At 48.9% G+C, this 13,499-nt stretch overlaps 1 protein-coding gene across 16 annotated transcripts in view; it reads left to right on the top strand.

Moving 5' to 3' along the window:
- AFAP1L2 (actin filament associated protein 1 like 2) overlaps positions 1–13,499 on the top strand; it is a 100,486-nt gene that overhangs the window by 53,276 nt on the left and 33,711 nt on the right. For 10 of the 16 annotated variants that reach the window (XM_053584198.1, XM_053584195.1, XM_053584192.1 and 7 more), the window contains 2 exons: positions 5,363–5,491; positions 12,713–12,787. In XM_053584198.1, the coding sequence (XP_053440173.1) occupies positions 12,736–12,787 (52 nt within the window). In that variant the 5' untranslated portion in view covers positions 5,363–5,491; positions 12,713–12,735. Of the gene's footprint in view, positions 1–4,395; positions 4,417–5,362; positions 5,492–12,712; positions 12,788–13,499 lie in introns of those variants that run through there. The other 6 variants (XM_053584193.1, XM_053584204.1, XM_053584191.1 and 3 more) reach the window with 3 other exon arrangements.

The raw sequence follows: 13,499 nt of genomic DNA, 5'->3' as shown, positions 1-13,499 counted from the left end.
ATGGTATAAATGTTATGTCGTGTGTATTTTACCACCATAAATAAGTAAGAAAAAAAAAAATCCCACGTTCTCTGCGTGGACCAGACATGTGGTAGGCACTTTAGTAGAGAACAGCTCGGTGTTTGGCTCTTTGGAGAGGGGGCCTTTACCCTGGGGTCTCCCCTCTCAGGTGCAGTGAAGGAGTGTATTTCCCACCCTCCACTGTGTCAGTGGGATGCTGTGGCTTCTCAGAAATGCCCATAAGACCCCTAAGTCGGGGTGGGCCCCCAGCACTTGGGGGTGTGAGGATAATATGCTCAGTAGATGGCTCTTGGGAACTGTTTGGGTGGGGGTGGGGCCCATGCCTTTACACAGCATTACACAGGTCTGCTTCCTTTGATGTGGGAAGGAAAATCATGCTCAATAATGGGCCTTCAGCAAATGCAGCTGAGTAAATAAAATTGTGTGCATCAGATAGTAGGGGAACCATGAAGAGCAGCGTTTTAGGGTTGTTGGGAAGATATTTATGGTTGGGAACCTAGTGATCAAAAAGCAAGGCTGCCCGAAGATGAGCAAGCTGGAGGAGGAGGTCATCCGCAGACAGAGCCTTGCCGTGGCAGAGGGCGATGAATCGCACAGTTGAACCGTCTAGCTTTGCGTGGGCCTTGGAAGTCCTAAACAAGAATCTTATTGATGATTTGTCAGACCCCGAGCAGACAACTCTGAACTTTAACAGAGCCAGGATGGAAAGCTTGCACAAGGGCCTACAGTTTCCAGAATGAACAACACGTTTATTTTTCCCTCCCTCCACTGGAGGACGAGGAAGAGGCCAGAATGAAAAGTGTGGGGGTGGGGGCTAGAAAATGTGAGGAGCATGTTCCAGAGCCTCAATGGAACGGCCACATTCCTCCGAGGGACCGCCTGCCCCTCGGAGCCCTGAGGGTTGAAAAATGTCACTGGGGTTGGCGCAAATTGGGGCCCTGCCTTTGTTGATTGTTATTTCCGAGAGCCTGTAGCTGGATCCCAAGAGGGCGTGCCAATAGGAGAATTGGTGATGTCCGCCTCCGCTATACTTAGCACCTTGTCGTACACCCAAACCCACAAAGCCTGACTGTGACCATAAAGAGCTCACGCCTAGCCCTAGACACGTGCTGAGATGGCCATGAGCAATTAGCTGTGGCAGCAAAGAACCTAAGGAGGCCATTGGCCGTGGCAGCTTCACGGAGAAAGGCCTGGCTGGACTTTGAACTGTGATGCAGATCCCCAGAGGAAAGGAAATGACATCCCAGCTGTTTTGACTCTCTCTTATTCCTGGTCCTGTGTTTCTCCTTCACCAAGCACAGCATAGAGGAAAAGGAAGGTATTCCATATTCACAGCGTCCCTAGCAGAGGGCACCCTGAGTGCTGCTGGCCCCCCCACCTGCTGACCTGCCAGTTCCCTGATGGCAGGGACATGGCTCCCTGGCTCTCCTCGGCCTGCCCAGGCCTGGGTGTCCGAGGGTGTCCCACTTCTCAGCCATCCAGGCAGCATCTCCTGCAGTCCCATCAGCAGGTCCTGCCTGTTGCACCTGCCCTGTGTCTCCTGTCCGCCCCCTCTCCTCCCTGCCCCACCTCGGGGAGCATGAGAGCCAAGGAACAGAGGCCAGGACTCGAGCACCCCTCCCTGGCTGCTGGGGAACAACTGTAGCCAATGGATGGCAGACAGCAACTTTGAATTTGGACATACTTGGGTTTGAACCCCAGTGCCACCACTCACTGGGGATGCAGCCACGTTAGGTGTGATTCAGCCTCAGGAGCCCGTTCCCTCAGCTGGGTACTTGCAGGATGAGAACTGGAGATGGTGGGTGCAGCTGATGGCCCAGGGCCAGCCGCTGTGATGCAGTCACGCCCTGCTCATTCTCATCTGTGTTAACATGGTCCTCTAGCTGGCCTCCCTGTCAGCCCCCTTCTATCTGTCCTTCCCACTGCTGTCAGGCTCATCCCATCGCTGGCCTGCCCACTGCATTGCCCAGAGTCCTCACCATCTGCCTTGTCCCCAACCCGCAGTTCTGGCCACTTCCCTGGAGCGCCCCCACCGCGCATGTCCCGACACACAGAGCGGCTCATTGTTTCTTAAACACGCCATGTGCTTTTGGCACCTGAGTCTTCTGAACACTCTCTGAAATGCCTCTGCCCCTTCTTGGTGGGCTCCTTCGTGTTGCTCAGTGACCAGCTTATGAAGCCTCTCCTGTAACCTCAGGGTTTGCCACTCCTGCCTTGGTGCATTCCTGGTCCCTGGGGGGACAGAAGACCCCTCTGGGACACCTGTGTCTCCCTAGAGCCCGGCATAAACTTTCCACCCTTTGGCCTACTTCACACTTCCTCACGGGAGAGAGAAACAGAGGCTGTTTTCCAGGAACCCTGCCGATTTTGGGAATGCCTACGGATGTGGAAGTAAAGAGATACTTTCAGTTTTTCCTGCTTTTTTTTCTTGTTTCATTTTTCTCTTTTTGTTGGTCCAGAAGTAGCAGCAGAGGGACAGCCTTAGAACATTTAGGATTTCAGGAAAATGCGTCGTGAGACCCCACTTGTCTTATGAGGCCCTTTCTCTTTCCCTTGTCCACTGCGGCCGAGTTCAGGGCTCGGTGCCACTGTCCCTGTATTTATCTTTCCTCTTTCCTCCTTCCTTGCTCAACGTCTTTAAGCTCACCACTCTTTAGCCTGCCTCGCTCCTGCGGCCGGCCCGGATGGCTGTTCAGAACAAAACAAAGCGCAACCAAAGACGTTCAGTTCGGGAACCGTGTTTTATTCCTTTAAATCCTTCTGTGGGGCCAGCATAGGTGGACTCTGAATAAACAAATGCTTGTCAGCTTCATAGCAGTAAATATGTGTCTGTAGACGGTCAGAGCCCACATTCACGAAGTCGGAGTGTGGCCCCTCCTGGCTTTATCTCAAGTGAGAGCTGTAATTTTCCTGGCATCACTGGCCCTCCATTTCCTTCTTTAATTTAATTCCCCTCACCCCTGCCTCACCTCCACCTCAGGGCCATCTCCAGTTCAGTAGCACCACTGCCTTAGACAAGGGCAGGGTGACACTGGCCCTTAGTGAGCCAGTCTGGTCATAGCAGAGCATGGGGCTAAGACCTCTGGCTCCAGCTGAGAAGCTCTGGGGCAGAAGGCAAGAGCCCCTACCTGACAAGGGCAACAGGGTAGCCTTCTCTGGGTGCATCCTCTCATGGTGACCGATTGCCCTTGATCGTCCTCTGCCAGAGGCTCCTGCCCATCCTTCTTGGGCCCATCCTTCTTGGGCAATCATTGGACCACCTGGAAGAGCTTGGTCTCTTCCCTGCACTCTGGTGTGCCCTTCTGCCCTCTCTCCCCTCTGGGGATTTGCAAATATGTTGCGTGTGCATGTGCGTCTGGCCAACCATGCCGGGGAGACACCTGGGTGGGTCTGGGGTGAATGCACACGAGTGCAGACTTCCCACACACTCACGCTCCAATGACACAGATGAAGAGGTGCCTGTGCAGACAAGGGGCTCACTCTGGCCTGAGTGGAGGGGTCACGAGGAAAGCAGAGGCCATCAAGCTTCCAGATAGTGTGCAAGCTTCCAGGGTCCAAGTGTTAGGACAGCTAGTTCATGCAGCAAACTTCAGGAGCTGGTTTCACTAGACCATTTGTGGGAAGAATTCTTTAGTTTCCTAGAGTTGTTAGTGTATTACATAAACCAGAAAAGCAGGGACAGATCCTTTCTCCATAGCTCATCTGTTGTAGTATTTTGGCTGGATAAAACCTGCCAAATACCTGGATTTTTTGTGTTCTTCTCTTTAGTCCTGATCCAGGCCAGTAATTTATTTTTTTATAAGCTGGCCATGAGGTTCTTTCCCATATAAAAGTAAGCAGATGGATTTGCTTTGCTTTCATTCATTAAGTTAGTCAATATTGGGCTGGACCCTAGAAATGGAATCAAGACACAGAGCCTGTCCTTGTTTTTTTTTTTTTTTTTTTGTGGTTTTTGGCTGGGGCTGGGTTTGAACCCACCACCTCCAGCATATAGGACCAGCGCCCTACCCCTTTGAGCCACAGGCACTGCCCCAGAGCCTGTCCTTGAAGCTAATAACAGCTAAATGGTAACAGAGATAGCTACGGTATTGTGTCATTAGAGCTGTGTGTTATTTCTTATTGCTGCTGTAACAAACTACTGACTTCAGTGACTTAAAGCAACACAAGTTCCTTAACTCACAGTTCCAGAGATGAGAATCTAAAAGGGGCCCAGAGGGATCTGTTGCTTCTGCACGTTCTAGGGAAGAATCCATTTCCTTGTCTTTTCCAGATTCAAGAGGTCACCTGTGTTCTGGCTCATGGTTCTCTATCCTCAGAGCCAACATGGTGGCATCTTCTCTCTCTGCCTCTTGCCATCCTGCCCTCCTTTGGGGGGGCACATGTGGATAATTTGGGGTAATCTTATTCACATCTGTGAAGACCCTTTTGCCATGTAAAATAGCACATTCACAGGCTCGGGGGGGGAGGGTCATGGGCATCTCTGGGGGGCCACTATTCAGCCCACCATAGGGGCCAGTGCTGGTAATGTGGGATTATCTGTTAAAAGAGCCTCACTGTCCCAGAGGACCCAAGAAGGCATCTCAGGAGGAATATGATCTAGACCAAGACCTGACGCATGAGTGGGATTTCGCCAGGGGAAGACTGTGATGGTGTGTGAAGGTCAGAGGAGAGAGGGGCGCCGTGGCTGGGCTGTAGAGCGTGATGACAAAGGTGGCTGGGTGATGCTGGAGCTGTCTGTGGGGCTTTGGAGGCCAGCCGGGGCCAGGTCCCAAGTCTGGGGAACTAGGAGCAGCTTTTAATCATGGGCACCCTGTGAACAGATTCATGTTTTAGAAAGCCATGCAGCCAAGCTAACATCAGTCTTAGAATCATAGGATTTTAGAGCTGGAGGGAACATTATATGGTTTTGACCTAATGACCTGAGGTGAAATAACAGGTCCAACATCACCCAGAGAGAATCAAGATGAGAATAACCCTGACTGTAACCACTGCTCCAGGAGCAAAGCAGGGCAGCAGGTGGCAAGGCACTTAGAAGCTGGGTTTTCTTAGTTTTTCCACGAGAACCCTGAGAGGGCAGACATTTATGATGGAGCAGATACAGTCAGCACATTGGGACAGCATGTCCACTGTCACTCCCCCAGCAAGTGGACGCCCTGGGGCTTCTGTGGAGGTCATCCTTCTCAAAGCCCCAGGCCTGTTTCTCTCTCCGGGTGCCTCACCAAACCCTCCCCCCTGGGGCCAGAGGGGGCATGGTGGGACTCTGCAGGGTTGGGAGGTATAACCGAGAGGGGCCTTTGGGGAGAAGAGGCTGCAGTGAGGTGTCTCTTGTCTGTGTCTCTAGCCCTGGAGCAGCTGCTGACAGAGCTGGACGATTTCCTCAAGATCCTGGACCAGGAGAACCTGAGCAGCGCAGCCGTGGTGAAGAAGAGCTGCCTGGCTGAGCTCCTCCGGGTCTACACCAAAAGCAGCAGTGAGTATGGGCTCGGGCCGTGGAGAGGGGGCCACAGCCACGGAGAGGGGACTCTGTCAGCCAGCCAGGGTCACCGTCACCATGCACCGTGGACCTGGCGTCCTAAACAACATACTTTTATTTCTCACGCTGTTAGAGGCTGGAAGTCCAAGGTCACAGTGTTGGCGGGTTTGGTCTCATCCGAGGCCCCTAGTGTCCTCACATGGTCATATATGTCTGTGTCGTCGTGTCCTCATCTCTTTTTTTGTTTGTTTTTGTTTTTGAGACGAGCATATCTCTCTATCTCCTCCCCTCCCCTCCCCTTCCCTCCCTCTCCTCTCCTCTCCTCTCCCCTTCCCCAGGCTGAGTGCAGTGGCATCATCATCTCTCACGACAGCTTCAAACTCTTGGTCTCAAACTATCCTCAGCTTCCCGAGTAGCTGGGATTACAGGCCCACGCCACCACAGCCAGCTCATTTTTAAATATTTTGTAGAGATTGGGTATCACTGTGTTGTCCAGGCTGGTCTTAAACTCCTCCAGCTTTGGCCTTCCAGGATTCCGGGATTAAGGTGTTAGCTACAGTCTAGACTTAACCTCTTCTTCTTGTAGGATACCGGCCATATTAGATCAGGCCCCCCCTTCCCCCCCCACCCCGCCATGAGTTCATTTTAACTTAGTTATCTGTTTAAAGACCCTAATTCCAAATATATCTCAGTTATATTCTGAGATACTAGGGTCTAGGATTTGGCATGAATTTGGCAGGGGACAAAATTTAGCCTATAACAATGGTGCAAGGATGTGACCTAACTGGAGCAGAAGCCACAGAAATCTATGACTGCTCAACCCAGCAACTTATGAGTGAAGTTTTATCATTTATTTCATTTTTTTATTTTTTGAGAGAGAGTCTCAATCTGTCACCCTGAGTAGAGCACCATGGCGTCATAGTAGCTCACAGCAACCTCAAACTCTTGGGCTCAAGTGATCCTCTTGCTCAGCCTCCTGAGTAGATGGGACTATAGGTGACCACCATGACACCCAGCTAATTTTTGTATTTTTAGTAGAGACAGGGTTTCACTCTTGCTTAGGCTGGTCTCGAACTCCTGAGCTCAAGCAATCCACCTGCCTTGGCCTCCCAGAGTGGTAGGATTACAGGTGTGAGCCGTTGCACCTGGTGTAAGTGAGGGTTTTTTTTTGTTTGTTTGTTTTTGTAGGTTTTTTTTTATTATTAAATCATAGCTGTGTACATTAATGAGATCATGGGGCACCATACACTGGTTTCATAGACCATTTGACCTATTTTCATCACACTGGTTAACATAGTCTTCCTGGCATTTTCTTAGTTATTGTATTAAGACATTTATATTCTACATTTACTAAGTTTCACATGTACCCTTGTAAGATGCACCACAGGTGTAATCCCACCAATCACTCTCCCTCTGCCCATCCTTCTCCCTCCCTCTTCCCCTTCCCCATATTCTTAGGTTATAAGTGGGTTATAGCTTTCATATGAAAGCCATAAATTAGTTTCATAGTAGAACTGAGTACATTGGATACTTTTTCTTCCATTCTTGAGACACTTTACTAAGAAGAATATGTTCCAGCTCCATCCTTGTAAACATGAAAGAGGTAAAGTCTCCATCTTTCTTTAAGGCTGCGTAGTATTCCATGGTGTACATATACCACAATTATAAGTGAGGTTTTAAATGAAGTGTTTTCAAAACACTCTTTCTTGCTGGTTGAAAGTAGAGAAGGGATAATAAATTGTTATAATAGCTAAGCCTTAACTGAGCACTTCTCACGTGCAAATGTATTAACTTGTTTCACCTTCAGGACTCCCTGATTAGGTTGGTACTATTGTTCCGGGGGAAATCGAGGCCCAGAGAGTTTTACAAACTTGCCCAGTATTGTACAGTCCAAGGGAAAGCAGGAAAACATAGTTTTAAGACTTTGTAAATCACAGAACCCTGAGTTCATAATTTTTCTTTTTTCTTTTTATTTATTTATTTTTTTTGAGACAGTGTGTCACCCTTGGTAGAGTGCTCTGGCGTCATAGCTCACAGCAACCTCAAACTCTTGGGCTCAAGCGATTCTCCTGCCTCAGCCTTGCAAGTAGCTGGGACTACAGGCGCCCGCCACAACACCCTGCTATTTTTTGTTACAGTTGTTGTTGTTGTTTAGCTGGCGCCAGCAGGTTCCAACCCACCACCCTCAGTGTATGTGGCTGGCGCCATAACCACTGTGCTATGGGCACCGAGCCAATTTTTCTTTTTTATTGAGGTAAAGTTTACATACAATAAAGTACACATATCTTAATTATGTAATTCGGTGAGTTTGATAATTGTATACACCTATACACTGTGTCCCCACCACCTAAAACAAGACATAAAAAACATTTCTGTCATACAGAAAGTTCTGTCCTGTCCCTTCCCAGTTAATTTCCTTCTGGTCTTACCACAAGGCAACTGTGGTTCTGATTTCTTCCACCACAGCTTCATGTCGCCGTCCTGGAGATTTGTATAAGTGGAGCCACGCAGTGTGTGCTCTGTCTGGAGATGCGCCCGCACTATTGGGGGTGTCTGCACTTGGTCTCTGGTTTTGCTGAGTGCTGTTCCCTTCTATGAAAAGACTGCAGTCTGTCTACCCACTCGCTGTTGATAGGCCTTCAAGTTGTTTAGACATTTGGCCTCTTAACCAATAAGACCGCTCTGAACAGTCTTGTATGAGTCTTCTTGGGGGAAGATGGTTTCATTTCTAACAAATTCAGCATCTTTTTTTTTTTTTTTTCAAAGAAAACCTTCTTATGAAGTCATCATGATTGACTGGATTTTTATGACATATGTCTGAGAATTGAAAATGCCATTTGGGGACCATAAGGGACCATTCACAGGCATCTAATACACCTGCGTCTTGGCAGGAGGAGCTGCATCCGTGCAGGAAAAGGAAGGGAAGTCTCTACCTGCTCCAGCCATCCGGAAATGTTCCCTTGCATCCACTTGAACCTGCCAGGCTTCATTGCAAGGGCTTTTCCCCTTCCTTGTTCCCCCGAAACGAGTTTCTGTTGTCTGAATAACAGAGCGGTTGTAACGCTAAGGCATGCTGCTGTGTGCCCGTCTGCCCCCTTATCTGGAGGAAACACCCGGCTCCTCAGCCTCTCCTCAGAAGTGTTATCCTTGGGTCCTTCTGTCACCTTTGCAGCTCCCTGGGCCACCCCACATTCCCAGGCTCCTCAAGGCTTAGTGGGAAGCGTCTGTCATGAGGGCTGGTCAGCAGCACATCAAAGAAGCCCATGATGGGAATGGCAGGGAGCGAGTCCACATTACAGGAGGGCCAGAGATGGGTGATTCATTTCACAGAAGGATTCATCAGTGGCATCCTTCAAAAAGCACACTCCCCAGACCAATTAGATGTGCTCCGACTTGAGAGTGTTCAGTTATAAAGACTGCCTCTGCTGGGAACTGGAGAACACGTGTTGGTGACAGGTCTGACCCGAGGCTCTTGGTGCTGACCACTCTGGCAGAGCATCCTGCATTAAGTCCCCTTTTTGGTTTAACTTGCTGTGCAGCGTCCTGTCAGGTGACTTTGTACTGCCCTTGATGTGCTCTCGTAAAGTCAGGCCTGCCTGCCCTTGGACTCTGCAGCTTATCCGTGGCAGGAGGCTGCTGAGAATTGGTCAGGAGTTTCCCGAAGTGAATCACTCCCGAGCGTCACCCAGATCGCTGATGAATATCTACAGTCCCACTGAGGCCTGGGGTGACCACTTGTATCCTGTCCATGTTTGTCAGGGAACTTTCTTTGGGGTTCTCCTTGTATCCCTTAGACTACAGAGTGGGGACCACAGCAGCTAACGTTTGCTGTGGTGTGTCCAGCGCTGAGCTTAATGTGTTAAATGGTGTGAATTGCATCACTTAAATCCTTACCCCAGATCCATCATGGAGTTGCTGTGGGCGGCAAAGCTCCGGCTTTGGCTGAGCCGGCGGACCCAATCTCGTTTCTCCACGCTCTTCCCTGAATTAATTGTTGTGTTGCTCAGTACAGAATCCTGAACACTCCCCCTCCAACCCTAAAATTAAAGTACTCATCTTTCTCTCAGCCTCCCGGGCGTGTCTCACTGTGTATCTCCCAAAAATTAGCTCAGCCTGACGGGGCTTGTACGTGGAGGCAGACTGATCGTTTGAAGACAGTTTGTGGTCCACACAAGCCGAGCTGTTGTGTACTCCCACACGATTTGGGCAGAGAGTGTATGTGTGCATTTATACTTTTCAAATAGAACTGTCTGTTTGGGTTTTCTAATCTTTCATTTTCTTAGTCTAACACAACTTTTCTAACTCCTTTGTTTTTTGGGTGGAGAGGTCAAGGCCCAGACTAAGGTCTGTTTATTGTGGGCAGCCTGTGGTCTGTTTATGCCTTCACTATGAAGGCTCCAGGGATATCTCTATGGCTGCCCCTCTGGTAGAAAGTGCTTTGAATGGTCTGTCTATCCACCTGTAGCAAAGAGGTTCATGTCCCTCCTCCCCAGCCTAGCCCAGTTCTCTGGGAAGGACCATCCCCTTGGAAGAGGGAACTGCACCTGTGCCCGAGCACTGCAAGCTCTCCTTTTCCAAAAACACCTGCCACCGTCATTTCTCACCCATTTATGCGACTCTCTAATTCAGGTCTGTCTCCCCCACCACTATTGGCTTCACAAAGCCAGGGACAAGGTTTGTTTAGTTCTCTGCTATCTCCCCATCACCTAGCACATGGCCGATGCTCCGTGCACTTCTGCAAACGAATGAGTGACTGACTGATGGGAAGTAAGTTCTCCAGCCTAAGACAGCTGCCTCGCGGACAGGGGACTGGTCAGCAACCTCCCTTTCGAGGGCCAAGTTCACTGTGCTTTCCCCCCAATTGCAGAAGGTCCTGGGAGCCTCTTGGTACCAGCCTGAGTAGTCCTGGCTTAGTAACACTCTGTGAATCCTAAGCAAGTCAGCCCCGCCAACAGAGTGCCAAAGGCAGGCAATGTAGCCTTAGGAGGTGGCCAGTGTGAGTTTTCTCCGTAACTTACAGATCACCATCCTAGGGAGAAAGCACCTGCTCAGAATCTATTAAATTCATAACAATATCCTGCCTTTTTTTTTATACAAGAGGGTGAACTTATTCAATGATATGAAAAAAGAAAAGAACATAAAATGAACGCTGACCACTGTGTCCCCCCGGTTTCTTTTCTGATGCTTATCTGTGTCATCTGAATACTTCTGTGTCACTGTGGTTTACCTCTGTGTTTCTGCTGTGCATCCTTTTTATATTTAGTGCTACTGCACGCACACATTTCCATGCGTTGGCGGTTCATATGCTTTTCTTTTTTGCTATTCTGAAGCTTGATTTTTAAACTTAACTCTAAGTCTTGGATATCTTTGTAAACAGCAGACATAGAGCTATCTTGTTATTTTTCACAGTTAGGTAGTGTCTACTAATGGAGGAACCCAGCCCCCTACTGGGGCACATTTAAGTTGCCTTCTTTAAAAAAAAAACAAAACAAAACAGAAAAACAAAAACTCATGTAATGGTGCTGTGAACATCCTCCAATAAAATTTGGGTTATATTCTGGAATTTATAGGATAAATTTCTGACAATGGAATTGCTCGCTCAGAGAATATGAGCACATGAAATTAAATTATTTCCCCCAAAGTTGCCTCCAAAATGGTTGTGCCAATTTACACTCTTCAGTAATCCGTGTATTTGTTATGCATGTCGACACGCCATGGTTTTTATTTTGCGTTTTTTCTGTTGTTGAGCCTTTGAGTTATTTCCCATGTTTTAGGCTATCATTTTTAATCTTTGTTAGTTATAAGGTTACCTGCCCTTTTCAAATCCCCTAATATTTGAGCCTTGGTATTCTTGAGAACTTCAGGGTTAGGTCAAAACAGGAAGGATTTCATCGTGATTCTTTTCCATACTCTGCAGACAACTGAGGCACATCTGTTAGGAGTTTTGCCCAGAACTGTGCCCCTTATGGCATGGCTTGGCTGAGAACCATCTCCCGCCCCTCCTTGCTGCCAGGCACTTTTTCCCTGCCACGTTCTGGAGAAGGTGCTGACCCTGCCTCCTCTTGTCTCAGCTAGTGGAAGTGTGCGAGGTGTAGTTAACTCCATTTGTACCTTCTAGAGCCTTCCTTTTCTGCTGCAGCATGGGGTGACCTTGCTGACTTTCCTGGCAGGGCTGGGCACTAAGGTGATGGTCCTGGGGGCTGATGGCTGAGGGCCTTTCCAGCCCCCTCCTGTTCCTCTTAGTTCTCTGGCTCTGCTTTTGCAGGCCTGTAGGCTGGAGTCTTGGCGGTCTGTGGCCATGGAACAGACTGACACTGAACTGCTTCCTTCGCCAGGGGTTTGAATTGGGTCCCTTGGCTCAGTGCACAGACTCCAACCACTGGAATCTATCAGCCACAAGTTTCTAGGAAATGTAAATTAAGGGCCGCAGAAGAAATTCAAGAGGATTTTGAAGAAGAGAAACTCTAGGATGAGCTTCCTCTGAAGAAAGGATCCTTGGGGAATTGGAAACCATGCAAAAGTTAGCAGACTAGCTTTTCTCTGTCCAAATAGGCACTGGAAAGGTGACTTAACCTGCAACCAGGCTGTTTTAAAGGAGGGCGTGATACCACAGTATACAATCTGTAGGGTAGAGCTGGCAGTTCATGGCTCCCTAGTTCTGATTCCAGCAGGCTCACCCCTTTTGGAGCTCATGAGTTGACTGTACAGTCCCCCTCACTCCCCAAACCACAAGGGTACCTAAAGGCCTGGGAACTAAACATTCAGGTCCTCAGTGTGACCTCTCTTATCTAGATATCACTCTGATTAGCACAGCCAAGTAATTCAGACTAGAGTGAGAATGACAGATAGGGAATATAATTTGAATGAAATGCCAAGAAACTCAGAGGCATCTCTACTTGACAGATCTTTGAGGTATGGGTTCAACAATAGATTTTTATTCCTTAAACTAGTATATTCCCATCCTTCTGTATCCTCCCCTGTCCTTTCCCCATCCCACTCCCTGCCAGCTGGAAACCTTAACAGTCAGCAACCTGTCATTTCTTTGTTGGAAATCTGTCAACTCTCTCTATGATGGGCTCTTTCAATCAATGAAAATGCTGTATAGTTTCCTGGAACTTGAGCAGATGAAAATGTCTCTAGGGGGACAGGGTTTCTGTCTGGAGGCCCTTTCCTTTCAGGAAGTCACATGAAGCCCTTTCTCCCATCCTTCTGCTGCAGGTTCCGATGAGGAGTACATTTATATGAACAAAGTGACTGTCAACAAGCAACAGGATGCTGAGTCTCAAGACAAAGGTATGGGCTGGGCTGGCTCATGGGACGGCAGAAGACTCAGCCCTGTCCCCTCACCCCACTCCCAGCCAACACACAGACTGGCTCAGTGGAGTTATTTTTGGAAACCATATTTTGGTTGGTGGTATTTTGGGTCGATGTATTTTGGGGATATTTCAATGCACCACCCCCTCCTTGGCTGTTGAATGAGGAATCTGGCCCTAAACTTCGCTGTTCCCAGCATCATCACAGGGACAGGAAGTCATAATTCAGATGTTCAAAGAAAGCAGCTGTGTGGTGCTAGTCCCAAGGCTTTGTGTCTTTTGATAGAAGTCTGTTTTGGGGAAGAAGGGAGAGAAATGGTGGTGTCAGCAGCTGCCTTAATAGTCAAAGATGAGGCTCGGAGGTGCTCTGTCTTGCAGAACATTTTCTCTTCTCTTGGAAGGACACGGGGTGTCTTCCATGGTGCCTCACTCTTCTGCTTGTGTTGCCCTCTGTTTTCCCCTTAAAACCTCCCGCAGTGGGTCTGGCAGGACCCTAGGGAGACCCAGAGGTTGTTAGAGCTGCAGAGGAGCAGAGGTGAGAACCTCCACTTCCTAACATCCAAGCTGTAACTCAAATGCATAAGCTTAGGGCGGCGCCTGTGGCTCAGAGGAGTAGGACGCTAGCCCCATATGCCAAAGGTGGCGGGTTCAAGCTCAGCCCCGGCCAAAAACTGCAAAAAAAAAAATGCACA

The sequence above is a fragment of the Nycticebus coucang genome, chromosome 3 (assembly GCF_027406575.1).
Source record: "Nycticebus coucang isolate mNycCou1 chromosome 3, mNycCou1.pri, whole genome shotgun sequence".
In the NCBI taxonomy this organism is placed as follows: domain Eukaryota; kingdom Metazoa; phylum Chordata; class Mammalia; order Primates; family Lorisidae; genus Nycticebus; species Nycticebus coucang.
Note: the sequence above shows the minus strand (reverse complement) of the source record. Positions and strands in the feature narration are given on the sequence as shown.